This window comes from Myotis daubentonii, chromosome 10 (genome assembly GCF_963259705.1).
Source record: "Myotis daubentonii chromosome 10, mMyoDau2.1, whole genome shotgun sequence".
Taxonomy (NCBI): domain Eukaryota; kingdom Metazoa; phylum Chordata; class Mammalia; order Chiroptera; family Vespertilionidae; genus Myotis; species Myotis daubentonii.
In genome coordinates this window covers 61,033,682-61,051,488 of record NC_081849.1, presented here as the reverse complement: position 1 = coordinate 61,051,488, position 17,807 = coordinate 61,033,682, and the positions used below count along the sequence as shown (strand labels likewise).

General features: G+C 42.2%; 1 protein-coding gene across 1 annotated transcript in view; it reads right to left on the bottom strand.

Annotated features, from left to right (window-relative positions):
* DNAH11 (dynein axonemal heavy chain 11) overlaps positions 1 to 17,807 on the bottom strand; it is a 206,544-nt gene that overhangs the window by 144,260 nt on the left and 44,477 nt on the right. The window contains exons 26-30 of the mRNA XM_059712528.1: positions 16,556 to 16,780; positions 15,448 to 15,539; positions 14,077 to 14,203; positions 6,653 to 6,802; positions 3,648 to 3,881 (exon numbers count right to left, since the gene is read on the bottom strand). Of these exons, the coding sequence (XP_059568511.1) occupies positions 3,648 to 3,881; positions 6,653 to 6,802; positions 14,077 to 14,203; positions 15,448 to 15,539; positions 16,556 to 16,780 (828 nt within the window). The remainder of the gene's footprint in view (positions 1 to 3,647; positions 3,882 to 6,652; positions 6,803 to 14,076; positions 14,204 to 15,447; positions 15,540 to 16,555; positions 16,781 to 17,807) is intronic.

Here is a 17,807-nt window from a genome sequence, read left to right as displayed (position 1 = left end):
ACTGGCCTTCTCTTTGTTCCTCCATCATGGCTGCCCAAGGCCACAGAAACTGTTTTATTTGCCTGGAGTCCTTTTCACTCTGATCTTTGTACGGTTGGCTTCCTTCCATCATTCAAGTCATAGCTCAGATTTGCCTCCTTCGATGGGCCTTCCCTGGCCATCCTATTTACATGACTCCCTACCCAATTATTCCACATGTTTCTATTGTGTTTCTTCATGGTACTTATCATTCACTTACTTATTTCTCAGTTTATTGTTTCTCTCCTCCACTTGATGATATGCTCAAAGGAGCCAGGCCCTAAGCTGCCTTATTCGGTACTACATTCCCAGACTTAACACAGTGCCCAACATAAAACCTGTGCTCAGTAAACACTCATCATATGGATGAAGGAAGAAATGAATGGATGACAGCAACAGTACAGACCAGGACAACGTTTTCTTCTTTTACCCAATCATTCATATAAGACAAAAGTGGTTACTGTTTCCGCAGCGTATAGGCCAATGAAGAATGCAGACAAATAATTGCAACTGTTTTGCTGGAGCGAGAACAAAGTACTATGAGAACACACAGAAACAGGGCCTTGCCTAATCCAGGGCTGGGAAGGACATTTTGGAGGAAAGGGTATGTATTGCTAAGGCCAAGAGAATGCGTATAATTTAAGTTAGAGAGAACGTAGGGCTGGCCACCCACAGAAAGCAGCCTGTGGGAAGGTCCAGGATATAGAAGGTGTCCTTGCCTGGGAACTGGGAGACGTCTGGAATGGTGACAGAGGAACGGAACAGGGATCAGTACATAAGTGCTGAGCGGGAAGCCAGGGCCCAAACTTGCAGGGCTCGGCCAGCTTAGAGAAGAGGCTGATGAGATGTTGCTGAAGGGTTTGGGGCAGTGGAGTGATCATTAGATCCATGTTTTCAAAAGATATCTTTGCCTGTCGCATGAAGAACTGGAGGAAAACAAGACTGGAAAAAGAGACGGGAGAGGAGGATGCTCCAGTTCTCCAGGCGAGAAAAAAGTGGCTGGGCCTGGGATACTAACAAAGCGGTGGGGGAAAGAGTGAGAATAGAGCTATTCAGGGCAAGTGAAGAGAGCTGGTGGCTGACTGGGAATTGGCTGGAAGAAAAACCGAAGGGCATTCTAGTGTGAGAAGCCCATGAAGAGTGGTGGTATGCTTTTCTGAATGCGGGACCATCTGAGAAGCAGGAAGAACATTTCCCGTGCAGCTGCGGAATCGCTGGAATTTCACCAGCATCGGGCATGGCAGGCTTCCCAGTCCGGGCCACCCAGGCCACTATGGCATGCAGCTAGAAGGGGCCCCTCTGTACACATATTAAATCTCACTCAGCAAATCAGTGTGACTGCTAAGTGCTATGGGGGGTCAGCTCCCAAAGCCCTCAATCCCTTCCCCACTGGACATAACACAAAAATAATGTTCTTCTTGTTTCAAAACAATAACCTTTAATCCCGATGTTTCAGTGTCAGCAATATCAGGAACAATGGACTTTTGTCTCCACCAGCTAGAACGCAGGAAATGGCGAGAGAGACCAGGCTCCGTACTCGTCCCTACCACCAGGGCATGTGCCGTGGAATCCCAGTTAGCTACCTTCCTTTCCCCTGGTCATGTCCCACTTCTCCTCTGGTCCTGTTGCTAAAACCCCAGCACAGTACTGAGCAGTGGACATCAGAGACTGTGAGCATGACCACCTCAGCCCTGACACTAATGGAAAGGACTCTAGTGCTTCCCCATGAAGCGTGATTTGCTCTGCTGGTTTCCGAAAGACATTCTTCAAGTTCTGGAGTTTTTTCAAATGCTCATATTAGGAAAGAAAAATGTGTAAAATCAGTCATCTAAGCTCCCACCTTAAGAAATTTGAAAAAAAAAAAAAAAGGAGATTAAACTCTAAGTAATCAAGATAAAGCAGAAATCAGCAAAATATAAAACTCACAATGGAAAAAGTCAAAGATTAGTTCTTAGAAAATACAAATAAGATGGATAAACACCTAGAGAGCACAACGAAGAACAAAACAAAACAAGAGGAAACACAACTCAACACCACCAGGAGTGAGAGGAGGACAGTTTGCCAAGGACAATGTCAAGATACCCATGTCGACTCAGCTTGACAACTTAGGTCGGGGGCGGACAAACGTTCTCTGCAAAGAGCCGGACAGTAACTGCTCCCAGCTGGGCAGGCCACACGGGCTCCAGCATGACTCCGCGTGGCTGGTGTTGTGTGAAGTAGCATGAAAACAGCCTGAGGCGTGGGCCCTGGCCAGAGTTGGCCAGTGGGCTGTAATTTGCCAGCCCTTGACTTAGATGATATGGATAAATATCTTGAATAATACTGACACAAAGGGGAAAAAAAGACACAAAAAAAGCTACAAAGCAGCATATATATAAAAGAAATCGATTTCTAATCCTAAAATGTTCCTCACAGAAAACTCCAGGCCCAGAGGGCAGCACCAGTGATTCCGACCATAAACTCTTTCATAAAGTAGATGAGGATGTAATACTTTCCAATTCCTTTTAAGAGCATAACCCTGACCCCGAAACCCAGTAAACATACTATAAAAAAAAATAAAAGAAAACTGCAGGTAAGTGTCCCTTCTGAACAAAAATGCAGAATTCCTTGACAAAATATTAGCAAAGGGATTCCAGCAAAAAATACATACAAGTGAAGTTTATTTCAGAAGTGCAAAGTTGACTTCGCATTCAAAAACTCACCAAGTTCCAAGTCCTGCTACGCAGAGAAGCAATGGGAAATCTGGAAAGCATGCTGAGTTCTGCTGGCCCTGCCATTTTCGCTTACAAATTGTGCAACTTGGCAAAGTCACCTAATGTCTCTGGATTCAACCTTTATCCGCGGAAAACAAGAAGAGCAGACAAACTAATATTTCCACCCCTTTCCAAGCCCGATATTCTGTTAATCTATAAACCAGAAGAAAGACCGTATCTCTGACCTGTTCCACAGCTAAGAGCACGCCTTAAGACAGGGAGCTTAAGGAGAGGTCATGGAGAATGAGATGAATAACATGGAATTCAAAATAGACTATTTTCGGCCTGGCTGGAGTGGCTCAGTTGGCTGAGCATCATCCTATGCACTGAAAGGTTGCCGGTTCGATTCCCAGTCAGGGCATGTACAGAAGGCAACCGATTGATGTTTCTCTCTCCCCCTGCCTGCTTCCTCTCTCTGAGTGTGTGCTCAGGTGAGGATTAAAAAAATAAAAATAGACTATATTTCAAAGTTGCTCATCTGTGATTTATAATGAACAGAAAACCATAATACATGAAAACATCTGTCTTTTTTGAACAGTCACCCACCCTCTTAGTCATGCACATATTCTCTAATAATCACACGGTCAGCGAGATGGACTCTCTCAGGGAAGGAAAAAAATAGGCACAGATCCAGGAGTGGGTGAGAGATTAATCTTGGGGGATCATGGACATGATGGATATTTTTTAAACCCATGTAGAAAACCAGAAGAATAACACAAAGGGAGAAAATAAAAAGTTAAACAACTCATTGCTAAAAATCTTCCTAGTACACTGCCATGCGTACAGAAGACACTCCATGAATGGGGAATGAATGAAGGAAGCTTACCTCCCTCTTCAAGTTCCTTTACATCTCGACATCACTTATCTGTAAAATACCTGCTTTTTGTGGAAATCCTTCAGGGCCGTTTCATAGCCTTCCTCCAGCCTGCTGAAGGCTATTCCCACATCCGTGGTCCACCAGATCTGTGAGCCGGTTAGCGCGACTTGAGCCGGGAAATCGAAAAGCCACAGTTCCCTCGGTTTCTCCTCATAGGCCGCGATGGCCTCCGTGATAGAATGTCGCACTGTCTCCTGCATGGTCTGTTCAAGCTGCAGAAGCCACGTTTCCACCTTTCGGAGCAAAGTGAAATGTTACAGCACAGGCTTGACTAGGGGAGAGGGGTAACCTATCGGGCTCGAGGGCCATGCAGAGAGTGAGGCCTTGGCTGGATTCAGTTTAAACCCTTGGAGAAAACAAGAGCGGTAACTCAAAGGAGAAGACAAACAACGGATTGAAGTGTTTTTCCTACATGAACCGGCTATTCCTGGAGACACTACTCCTTTTATTTCGCCGACCAGCTGGCTAATAACCTTCCAAACCCTACAGGGGGTGTTTGTGATTATTCACTTTTTTCAGATTCAAAGACAAGGAGACTAAGGTCCCTCTGGTGACACACAGTGTTTTGGGAAACCAAACATCACAGCCCTCTATAGGGTAATGTGCTGGAATAATAATCTAGAGCTTTGGGGATATGGGAAGTGGATTTTTTAAAACATGTCTTTGGATAATTTTTAAAAGCACTGAAAATTCTTCTCTAAGATCATCACAGTTCTTAGTATGGAGACAAGGTGTTTTCAGCAAGTATCTTAATTATATTCCCTACTGGTTCTCTTCACACTTGTCAAAAATTAGACAGCAGGAGAGTATGAGAGATAGGACAACTGCTGACTTGTGAAAATTAATCTTTCTTTTTAAAATTCATGTTTATTTTGCTCCCACAAATATATTGCAGCCAGTTTCCATCCTATTCAAATATGCTGTTATAGTTCTCCATATAAGCTTCCATGGGATGATATTACATAACAAGAAGGATACACAGACTACTTGCAAGTGACTGACCACACCAGTAAAAAAGGACTATAAACCCAAGAACCACATGGGGTGCCGAAGATGCTGGAACTGACTTTCCCCTGCCTCTGTGAAGATGGCAGCAGCATTCATTCCCGAACCTCTTTCTCCGGAGAACTGGGAAGGAGTGGCGTGTGCTTTATGTGCTGACAGCCTTCCCTACTGAAAGAGAAAGGAAGTCCGCCCTGGAAATGGCCCCAACATCCCAACAGCCTTCTCCTCTGACTTCAGGGCTGGGCTTTGTTCACGTGCCTGAGCCCAGGGTATCCGATCTAATTGCTGCTTTAGTCCCTAAGCTCAACTCTTCAGGTCACCAAGCAGCCAGTTCCTTCAGTGAATCAGTCACCATCTGAGCATCTCCCAGATACTCAGGCATCCATGTCCTCAATATGGCCACCTGCTCTCAAGCACTTTCTAGTCCATTTGGGAAGACCAAACGCACATATAAGTTGATCTATCAGCTCATGTTCAGATGATTACACCAACAGTGGCAACGTAGTCTGATTGGAGAAGTGAGCTCTGATGAGGTCCTTGCTTGACCCCTCCCCTTTTCGGTATTTCATCAGTTTCTGTCCAACCCTCTCTAACAACAATCACCACTTCCCACTGTTCCACTGATGATGTGTATATTCGTTTCTTCCATGAGACTAACAGCTCCTCAAGAAGCAGGGGCCTTGTCTTATTCATTTCTGGATCTCCAAAAGGCTAACCCAGCTTCTGCCACATAGCAGGCATTCAATCAACACTAGCCAAATAAATTATAAATAGTATAAATTAGGGAGAACCAATCATAAAAGTGCAGTGGGGAAAAAAGACCTGAAGTAACAGCATCTTTTTATAAAATAAAGGCAGTCAGAGGGTCAATGTGGTGTGTGTTGGGAAGTATCTAGCTCATGTTGCTTATACAGAATAAATTGGAACGCTGTGAAAACTCCCAACATCAAGGGTTCCCGCTAGTGACAGCCTCATCTGTCAAAGGACTGTCCTCCTTCTGGGCCCGATGCCAGTCGGCTAGCAGTCTGCTGTGGATGGAGCAGACAGCAACACACTTTTGTCAAGATAGTTTATGGTGACTTTTTCTAATCATTGTAATAATATCCTAAAGAGCCCAAGAGATCAAAAGATATATTTAATCAAAGTATTCCACCATCTGCTTCCTCTTCATTTGGCAGGATTTTTCTGGTACAATATTAAAAAGCAACAGAGAGAAATAAAAAAAAACCTGTTTAAAAAAAAAAAAAGATGGCCATCACATTTCTGCAAGGGACACTTCAAGGAACCCCGACTCAACCCAAATGGTTCTGTAATAGAGGCTACTGCTCAGCTACTCCGTGGATTAACCCAAGCTATTCAAGCATCACCATAAAAATGCAATTCCTCTAAATCATCTAAAAACACCATGAGCTCTCCCATTACTCATAATGAGCCTTGCAGATCATCACTGAGAATATCTTTGAGGTTTGTAGCTGTGACAGAAGAGAATATGCCGCCTTAAATTGTCTGTGCACGTGGTCATCAGCTTGGTGGACTCAATCCACTTAATTTATGAGCAGCCACTGACAATATTCTCATCAGAATCCTGAACCACAAGCCTCTTTAAAACAGGCTTTACTGCGAGGCACTGCTCCACCCTCACCCCTATACTCTCTGAGCCGTGGTGACAACCATACGTTGTGTGGGAGGCACTGTCACTGGGCGGCATTGCTTCCAATTCGGGGATCCACACATTCCACCTGTGAGTGTCCCTCCTGTCTAGTTCAATGGCTAGCATCTCTGAGACCCTGCGGGTGCTGCAGCTGAATGAGCAGAACCTGGGGAGCATGGCAGAGGAGCCCTCTGCCACTCTGGACACAGGTGAACAGGAAGCTCTGAGCACAAAACCAACTGGGCCCTGATCGGACATGGGCTCATTTTTTTTCTTGTTCAACTCAACCCTTAAAAATTACCCCAGAAACCTTCCTCCAGCACAGAAAAGGTCATAAGCAAATCTTACGTGGCCTCTGCATTCACACAAGGCTTGGAATGGGACATATTCCTTTTCTTTGCTGAACATGCCAATGGCTCTGTGGGCACAAACATCCTGGTCGTCGGCAAACTGCAGGTCTGCGATGCTGTCGAAGAGTTTGGCCAGGTGACGTGTCACCTAAGACAGGGTGATTAGGAAAGATTAGAGCTCTTCTTACTGGAGACATGTTCTGGCCATCTAGTGATGGTGCCATAGGGATTCACAAAACTATAGAGTTGCAGTGTTGTCTCCAAATGGTTTTCTTCAAAATAAGAATCACTTTTAAACTCCAGAGTTTGAAGTGACCTGGGTAGAGAAGTGGCCAGGCTCTCTGGTCACATCAGCAGGGTCGGGAGGTGAGTGCTTACCACACAGTTTCCTATTTTCTAGATTGGAGACTGGCCAACTTCTCCATCTTGGTCGTATTCCTATAGCTATCATCCTGCTAAGAATGTGTGGTCAAGCTTTTAAAATTCAGACATATTACACTGATACTATAAAATAGCTTATACTATAAAATGCTGTGCTAAAATGTCTGAAACAAAATGTAAGTCAGATACATCTTCCTCTTGATTTGGGCCCCTTGTTGGGTACATCCTTCGATACTAAGGGGAGCCCCACTTGTTATATAAGAAAGGTGAATAGGAGTTCCCCATTTTTACTGATATTGATATTGGAGCTAAAATAGCACGTGACTTTGCCAAATTGACATTGCTAAAAGTAAATGGAAGGTAGATTTTTAAACCTCCAAGTCCAGGTGATATGTACAAGTTCAAACTCTTCTATCACCACAACCTTTCACATCCTAAGTTGTGGGATCCTCAAAGGAACCCCCAATAAACAGTTTATTGAACCCTACGCAGGTTCCAGACTATTGGAGAAAGGCAGAGAGTGGACCAGAGGAAGTATCAGGAGTGGGAAGAAGTGACCCTCTCTATACATGGTAGCAATAAAAGATGCTGAGTAGAAAACAGTTGCTGGTTCCTTGAAAACGTATACACAGTATTACCATGTGACCCAGCAATTCCACTCCTGGGTAGCTACCCAAAACAACTGAAAACAGGCCCTCAAATACTTGAACACAAGTGCAGTATTACAAAAGCCAAAAGGTGGAACCCAAATGTCTACTTACGGGTAGATGGCCAAATAAACTGCCATATCCATACAATGGAATAATTTTCGGCCATAAAAAAGGAATGAAGTGCTGATACAAGCTACACCATGGCCCATGACCTTGACAACATCATACCAAATGAAAGAAGCCAGTCATAAAAGACCAAATACTGTATGATTCCATTTATATGGATTGTCTAGCGCAGGTAAATCCATAGGAACAAAGGAGACGGATGGTTGTCAGGGGCTGGAAGGGGGAAGGAATTCAGTGACTGCTTAATGGGTATGGGGTTTTATGATGATGAAAACAGTTTAAAACTAGGTAGAGGTGATGGTTGTACAATATTGTGAATGTACAAAATGCCACTGAGCCACACACTTCAAAATGGTTAATTTTATATTATGTGCATTTTATCTCAATAGAAAAAATTTAAATAAAAGGTACTGATAACCAAAAGATGGTTACCAGCATTTATCAGCATATGGGGGCCATCTCTGTAATGAGTTTTTCTTAAAATACAGTGGAACTACACTTGATAACTATCCCAATAGCAGCATCTAGGGACAAGAGCAACTTGCCTAAAGTCCCTGCATGACAAGACCAATGACAAGACCGATACCAATAATACTATAAGGAACTTCTTAAGGGTGATTTAATCTTTGCAGCCCTTCGCCTTAACATCTTTGCTGTAGTTGCAGTTTCAGTAGTAAAGAAAATCAGAGCAAGAAATCTTCTGAGTGTAAAACAGATGAGTTTTTAAGACGCTCGCTAACTTTAAACCTAGACAGAGTGGTCACCGATGATCAGTGCTCAGGTGATCATATTCTCCTCCATCCCTGTACGTTACCCCAAGGACATGTATACACAGAAGTACCTCCCATAACCTGACAATTCCCTGTCACAGCTGAAGTGGCCAGGAAGAGCACAGATGCTTAATGGCTTCTACTGTGCAATGGGCCTAAATCACGTTGAGGTGAAAAGCTGCAGGATAAATGAGACCTCAACCATCAGACACCCTCACACATTATTGCTTTGGTGAAAAAATAGTTTTGAAAGAACTTCTAGGTCTGGAGTCCTAGCATAGCAAGCCGGACATTTTCAGCTTCTGCCTTCCACGTAGAACTGCTGAGAGAACAGGACTGGCTTTTAAGCTAATGTGGGCCCTGTTGTCCTCAGATCTGTTCCATTTCTAATGAGAGCTCTTTGTATTTATTAACACAGAATTAAAAACGAATTCATAAAAACAAATGCCTCACAGGCCCCTTTTCCGATCTCACTAAAGAAATGGCAAGGATTTGAACACTTCAAATCATTAAAAAAAAAAAAAAGCTAGTGATGTCATTGATGTATTAAGTAGGTTTCTTTTTTTTTTTTTTAATATATTTTATTGATTTTTTACAGAGAGGAAGGGAGAGAGATAGTTAGAAACATCGATGAGAGAGAAACATCGATCAGCTGCCTCCTGCACATCTCCTACTGGGGATATGCCCGCAACCCAGGTACATGCCCTTGACCGGAATCGAACCTGGGACCTTTCAGTCCGCAGGCCGACGCTCTATCCACTGAGCCAAACCGGTTTCGGCTTAAGTAGGTTTCTAAAAGGTTAGCAGCAAAAGCTGAAATGCTGTTCCCTCGGGGTACAGGTTACAGCAAATGAAGCGGCATCTACACTCTCACTAGTGACACCAAGCAAAGCTGGGACCAGGAGTTTCAGATTCCACAGCAAGGCCCCAAACTCCGGACTGGCAGGGTGCCACATTCATGAGATTTCATATTTGGATCTCAGAGCATTAAAGTGATAGTTTATTTAAATCCTGATTTTGGAGTGTAACTTGGCTATTGGAGAGAATTCCAATAAAAGAGCTGCAACAGAATTCTATACAGTGACAATATATTTGCAACATGGAAAAAAATTACATATATTGTTATACAACCTGTAGCCAACTATATACTAACAATTTTGCAAGGATAATCAAAGATAACCCCTAGTGGACAGATAACTTACATCATATTTATTTAAAATTTAGAGTGTCTATTTTCTTATCACACACCTAAAGGCCCAAGTCCTCCGGGTCCCAGGCCGCCTTCACACAAAGGCATCCATTTAAAATAGGACATAGTCCTAAATTATGTCCAGAAGAGCTGCCCTCAGTTAGCAATTTCTGTGACCAACTACACGTAGGTGAGCAGCCTCTATTCCTCGCTGCTCAGTTGACGGTAAGTAGAGACGATGGTAAGATGGTCCAAACCATGACCATCTTCTGTGACTGCCTCCTGTTGCCGCCTATTCCTTCCTCAGCCCAACCTAAGCAACCCCTCCCTCTGCCTTCAGTAGCTCACAGCTCTCCAGCTCTCTACTTCCTCTACAAAAGCTGGGATGTTTAACTGATTTTACTTCAACTAAAACTCACGCGTCTTCGCAGGCCGTCAATGAACCACTTGCATCTTGAGCCTTTGTCCTCACAGCTGTCTGAGCACTACGCCCTGTTGGAGCAGGTTGTGACACTGAGTGTTGAGCTCCGTCACCCCGATTCCTGACATTCAGAAGCTGAGGTTCTTTCACTCCACCATGGAGATAACCACATGGAAGCACCAGACAGAAACATACGGTGCCTGTGGGAAATGTGTGGCCTTCCATGTTTGCCTCTTAAGATCCAGCAGCGTTCTTTATCACCTAATATTAAGCCCATTTCTCACAAGCACCTTCCCAAGTGCCAATATTTACAGCCTATTAAAAGCATCAGTGTAGCGCCATCTGCCTCATCACTGCAATTTAGGGGATTTCTCAAAAGACAAGTTGGCAGGTTTCCTCTGGTGCAGACTTGGGCCGGTGCCACTGAAGGACATTTCTTGATGCAAACACGAGACATTTCTGGGCCTATATAGCCTCCATCTCATTGTAGTAGCGATGCACTGTGGCCTCAATTTCCACAGCAGTGGCTTTCCAATAGCCACATTAAACCCAGTAGAAAGGAACAGGTGCAAATAATGTTAAGTCTTTTATTTGACCTCGTACACCCAAAATGTTTTCGCTTCCTCATGAAATATAAATATTATTCATGAGATATTTTACATTCTTTTCTCCAGAGTAAGTTTTTGAAATCGGTTGTGTATTTACTATTTATAGCATATCTCCATTGGGATTTTTCATCAGAAATACTTATCTGCATTTAGACTTCATAAAATAGACAACTGCAAAGTAGATTCATACACCCAAGTAGTTTCAAAGACGTTTTCCAATAGCTGAATTAAATATGTTACAAATTTTACAACCAAAGTGCCCTGTGAGAGAGGACTGGGTCAAGAAGATGTGGTACACATGCACAAGGAATACTACACAGCCATAAGAAAGGACGGAATACTGTCATTTGCAATAACATGGATGGACCTTGAGAATATCATACCAAGTGAACTAAGTCAGTCAGAAAAAGCTAAGAACCATATGACCTCATTCATATACAGGATATAAAACTGAAATTCATGGACACAAAGAGCAGTGTGGTGGTTGCCAGAGGAAAGGGGGTGGAGGAAGAAGGGGATCCTAATATATGGTGATGGGAGAAGATTTGACCTTGGGTAGTGGGCACACCGTGCAATATACAGATCTTGTAACATAGAAACCCATACCTGAAACCTGTATGAGCACATTAACCAATGTCACACCAATAAATTTAATTAAAAAATCAAAATAAAAATGTTTCAAATTTTAAATTAAAATTTATTAAAGTTAAAAATTCAGTTTCTCAGTCGCCACGTTTTAATTATTTAATAACCAAACACATGTAGTTCATGGCGACTCTATTAGACAAGAAAAATGCAGCTCATCCCCTTACAAGTTTGTCTTTTCTTTAACATTTCTCCATCATGGAGCAGTTTTCGCTAATCATAATACAGATCAGGGAAGAGAAATGTGCAAAATCTCCTAGGACAAAAAGATCTTTCAAGTCATTAGGAATAAGTGGCTAAAAACATCTTGACTACACACGTTGTCAGCTATTTTAAGGCACTTGATGACAACCTGGAGAGTACAAAGGAGTCAACTAATATTACTCTGTTTCGCTTTAACCACTACACTATTCACTTGAAAATACAAAATGATGTTTTTATAAAAGGGGAAAATCAAAGAATGTTAATATTGAATCATATGTGCCCTGGCCAGTGTGACTCAGTTGATTGGGTGTCGTGCACCAAAAGGTTGCCGGTTCCATTCCCAATTAGGGCACATGCCCGGGTTGCGGCTCGATCCTGGGTAGGGGGCATTCAGGAGGCAGCAGATTGATGTTCTTCTCTCACATTGATGATTTCCTCTCTTTCCCTCTCCCTTCCTCTCTCTCTAAAAAAATCAATAAAAATATTTTTAAAAACTACTAAATCCTGTGCAACTTCAGACCAGCTGTACCTAACTATTTAAGTCTGTATTTCCATAAGCATCGACCAGAGATTTTTGACCACTGAGGTTAAGCAGTGCCCATACCCACTGTCCTTTAGATAATCCATGCCTTTGGGAGGTTAGGGTGAATTTTTGGGAGGAGAAAATCTTTAAAACTTGACCTTAACCTCGCTTACCAGCAGCAAGTAATCACCAAAGGCATTCTAGACACTCTTCCATCGCGCTGGCATTCCAACTAAGTATCTTCACTTAGGGATTTCTCTTTACAAGACTAGAAGTTGTAGTGGCATCAGACCTCCCTGGCTGATAAGTTCAGGCTGATTAAATTCCACAATTAACTGCAGAAACCCTCACTTTGGCCAACACTCTTAAATTGAGTGTGGCAGGTGGAGGAGGGGGAGTCTCAAGAATTCAAGTCATTCATAAGATGTCAGCATGAGTTATCTGTCCACAAAGGGCACCGTTTCTGGGGACACCGCATTGTTAGTCCACAAGTGACAGTTGCCATGTTATCTCGGTCACACTACCAGGAGCACATTCAGGAATGTTGGCACAAAAGGCAGAGGCGGAAACGTTGTGTCTGGTGGTCCGAAACTGATTCAGACATTGAAAAGGAAGTTAAAAGAGGGTAGCGAGGCCAGGCTACTTGGCAGAGTGGCCCCAAAGCATTCACTATTCCCTCTGGTAACCGCCATACTGTTGTCTGTGTCTGAGTTTCAGTTTTATATCACAGATAGGACTGGCTTTTTCTGACTGACTCATCTCACTTAGCATAATATTCTCAAGGTCCACCCATGTTGTCACAATGGCAGTACTTCATCTCTTATGTCTGAGAAGTATTCCCTTGTATGTAAGTCATTAACTTCTTACAAAGCCCTCAGCCTTGTGCCTTTGATATCCTTTCCCTTTACTGAGGACCAGTTACCTCCCCTAGTTCCTTTAGCGCCAACTCTGGCCCCTCTCTGCTGCTGCACTGAGAATTTTCACTGCAGATTTTCTAGCTCCTGGCACATGTGACATGGGAGGCGGTATTTGACAATGACAGAGAAACTGTGACATTCCTTAGTGAACATAGTACTGCCGGGGTCCAACCCCAGCAGGTCCAGGGGTTCCCAAAGGCGTAGATGGAGTCGGCGAAGAAGGAAGGACACGGAGACAGTGTTCAGTTGATCAGCAGCCTAGCCAGGATCTCCAGCCAGGATCTCCAGCCAAGTTCTGGTCTGGATCTCCAGAAAGGTTCTGCTTAGGATCTCCAGTCAGGTTCTGTGTCCATGTTCTCTTGCTAGGTTCTCCAGGTTCTCCAGCCAGGTTCTGTAGCCATGTTCCCTCGCTAGGTTCTCCAGCCAGGTTCTGTCCAGGTTCTCCAGCCAGGTTCAGTCACCAGGTTCTAGTCAGGTTCTCTTGCCAATTTCTGTAGTCAGGTTCAGTCCAGGATCTTTTGCCATGTTCTCTCCAGCGAAGTTCTTCTGTCTTCTAAGTTCTGTGTAGGTTCTGTCTTCTGAATTCTGTCTGTTGTTGTCTTGTTGCATCTGTATTTATACCAGTTGATTCCAATCCTATCAATCTCTATTCCAAAGGTTAGGGCGTTTCTTAACTCCATTCCAGGGAGTAAAGATTATGTAGCTTAAGCATGATTGTTCGTAGTTAAAATGATTAATTACCCGCATGGCACTTAGTTAAAGGGTTTTATTCCCTCCCTAACTTCAGGGGAAAATCCCTACCTGGGGATTCAACCTTTCTCAGAGAGGTGACCTTGGTTAAAACACAGCGCCAAGAAGGTGAGCAAACATATTAAGAACCGTATGCTATATATGCCAGGTCCCTTGAAACAGCAAGGATGGACCGGCTCCCAGCATAGTACAATACAGCATGAGACTTTAAAAAAAAAAAAAAAAAAAAAGATGCTACCTGTTTAGGCTGAGCTCCCTTTGAAAGAATGTCGAGTAAGTCCACGGAAGAGATGAAATAGAAGCGTGGAAAAGCGACGCGCTTGGTTTCCAGGTATTCGGTGAGAGCTTTTTCACAAAGAGAAAGCCTATAGGAATAAAATGCATTTGTAAGTTTATTTTGCCCATTCAGTTATTAAAACATCAACAGAACAAAACCCACCTTCTAGCATCTGTCCCTCACAATAAGGTCACTGATTGCAGGCAACCTACCTCCTTCTCTTTGACTCCAGCATCCTGCTTGTGACTAATGTACCAGCCATGCCAAGGAGGAGGGGACACGGACACACACACACACACACACACACACACACACACGAGCGTGCGCATACCCATCATCTGTTGAGGTTTAATTTAGATCACACTTAGGCTGATGTCACTCATCATTTTTCTGAATGACACTCCTCACTAGCAGGGAGAAGACTAGATTTGGCACCACGTAGCCTGCACACAAAGCGCACTAGTTCAGATGTAATTGGTTTAAAGTCGTCCCTTCCCACTGAATGTCTACAAAACACACATGACTTCAACTCTCTCTGATATTCAGAGAAGTCATTCGATCCACAATTATTTCCACTTTATTGTTCTTAGCAGAGCAGAGATGACTCAGAACCCAAACCCCCAAATGCCCCAAAGATTACTGACTAAATACAAATAATGAACTTCTCAGAAATCCACCCTTTTAAAATGATGGCCAGCTTGATCTCTGAAAAAATCCCAGATTTTTGCAGATGTGATATATTTTTTACATAGAGTGCTCCTCTACTTTGCAAAAAAAAAATAAAGTGATCACAATTCTGCACAAATATTTTTAGTAGCTGACCTGTCAGAATATTCTTCTGACTACTAGTTATTGTAGAATTACATGTGAAAATTACAAATGGCCCATAGGACAGGACTTCAAAATTACTAACATGTTCTCTAAGGATAATTTCTAGTATAATTAAACTATATGCAAAATAAAGGACTTGAAATAACTGAGTACAATCCCAGTTCCTGATATTTAGTAGATGCTTAATAAATATTTGCAGAAGAGCTCAATAAAAGAATTGACCAATCAATCATGTCGATTCTCTTAATAATAAGATATTCTAATTTTACTAGTATGATAGTCCTTTTGGAAAACAGAAATAGTATACTTGGGTTTATTTACATTAACTCAAAAAATATATGTACCACCTAATAAAAAGGCAACTAGGCAACTATAAGCAAAATTATAAAATAATTTAGTAGAGATTATTCCTAAAATAACACAATGTTAAATATTGCCAGGTACTTGAAAGAAATCTCATAAAAGTATAACAAATTGATCACACTATAATTTTATTCTTACCTGTACTGTAAATCTTTGAGTTTTTCAAAGAGATTAGGTCTGCATGTTGCTTCTAAAACATTTTTTATTTTAGCTGTCTTGAACATTAACTCCTGTGTGAAAGTACAATATGGAGCCATTGGTATTAGAAATTACTTTTCTAAATTTTTCATCCATTTTGGGAATGAAGAGCATTCAAAAATTAAAATTGAATAAACAATGAGAAAGCAAGGTTACAGAAACTTCTAACACCATGACTACTCATTTTTGCTTTTAAACTTTTAGGTAAATATCAAAACCAAAGTATAATCACAGTTTTTGTCTAAATAAATTCAACCGACATTACCACCATTCTAGGTCCGCACAGAGTTTCTCTTTTCTACACCAAACAAAAAGAATAAAGAAAAGAAAGAGAACCCATAATCTTTACAAATACATTCAGGTATGAAAATGAGATGAATATGAAACAATCTATTCTTTCCTCTTTAAAAGTTAAACAAAATAGAAATTCTCTGGGTGTTCGACCTTAGGAAAAATGACATATATAATGGCCGTTATTCTTTGCTGAAAGTTTCTCAAATTATTCATCATTACCATGTGTGCACCTCTATGTGTTCTCTGTGGCTCTTATGAAACAAACAAAGAGCTGGTAAAATTACTTTGTTACTGGCTTCCCCTCTGCAGTCCTTTACTCAATGGAGATGAATCTATTCACCATGCTTTCCTGCAGGGGTAGGCAATGCATGGCATACAGACAACATCTGGCCTGCTGCCTGTTTTTGTATGGCCCAAAGTTAAGAATGTTTTTTTACATTTCTAACTGGTTGAAAAAAATCAAAAGCAGCATATTTTTAGCACATAATTATATTCACATGTCGGTGCTTATGCTTTTGTTCAAAGCTCCAATGGCAGCACTGGGTGGGTGTGGCAGAGACCACAGCAAACAGCAAAGCCTATAGTATGTACTGTCTGACCCTTCCCAGAAAAAAAAAATTTCCTGACCCCCCCTTTCCTGAAATGCAAACATATATTTTTATAACTACAATACCCCAAATCATGTTTCTTTACAAGATTTTCATATGGTTTGGGAAACGCTGCTAGGATAGAAAGTAGTTTGTCTTCTACGAACCTTAAACTCGGCATCTACTCCATCGAATCTTCTAGCATCTTCCACAAGCTGGATTCGAATATCTTCTGAGCACGCGAAGATGCTTTCCAGGTGAGACCAAGTCCGCTGGACCGCCATCCACATGAAGATGACGGAGTCCGCTGTGTTCAGTTTATTTTGCCAGCTTAAGACTTGCTCGATGAAGTACTCCACATACTTGCTTTGAAGCAGAGTCTGCAACTGAACCTAAAGGAAAAGAATTTTAAATAACAGCTAAATTGGTAGACCATAGTAAGTACCATGAGAGAAAAGCCATACCTGTTCTCTTATATTTACTTTTCCATTACAGTTGACATTCAGTATTATTCTGTATTAGTTTCAGAGGCATAGCGTAGTGATAAGAAAATCGTGTATTTACAGAGTGGTCCCCCATGTCTCAAGTACCCACCTAACCCCACACAGAGTTACCATGACAGTGACTGTATTCCCAATGCTGTAATTTATATCTCCGTGACTCTTCTGTAACTACTAATTTGTACTCCTTCTTTGTTGAATCTTCACCTGAGACTATATTCTTTATTGATTTTAGAGAGTGAAAGAAGAGAGAGAGAAACATCGATCAGTTGCCTCCTGGACGTACCCTGACTGGGGATTGAACCTGCAACCTGGGTATGTGCCTGACTAGGCATAGTAACCACCACCTTTTGGTGTGCAGAGTAACACTCAACCAACTGAGCCACAATGGCCCAGGCACCAATTTGTACTTCTTAATCCCTTCACCTGTTTCACCCAGCCCCCCAACAGACCTCTCCCTCTGACATACCTATTCATTTTATTGCTGGATTCCTAGGACCTAGCCTGCAATACGTGGAATAGGCATTCAATAAGTATTTGCTAAATGAGTGAATGACCTTCAATATTCATATTAACATTTTTTTTCAAAAGAAAAATGATAACTGTAAGCAACTGCATTTAATATATCTTCTACATGATGACCAGATATCTCGATGTGGGCAGAAAACATTGCATGCTGGGCTTCAGCTTTAATAAACTTTATTCTCTATCCTTTCTCACTCTCCTTGGGCCCTTGCCTATTAATCATTCCACGGTTGCGGGGTCTTTTTTCCTAGTGGTGAAAAAATAAAAAAAAACTTCCCTCCAGCTCCCTAACCCTCAGGCTTCCACCCCCGCCCCCGTTAAGTTTATTACCAAACTTTGCAGCTCTCTGCACACCAGGTGCTTCTGCCCATTCTCTGACAGTGAAGCCTCAGAA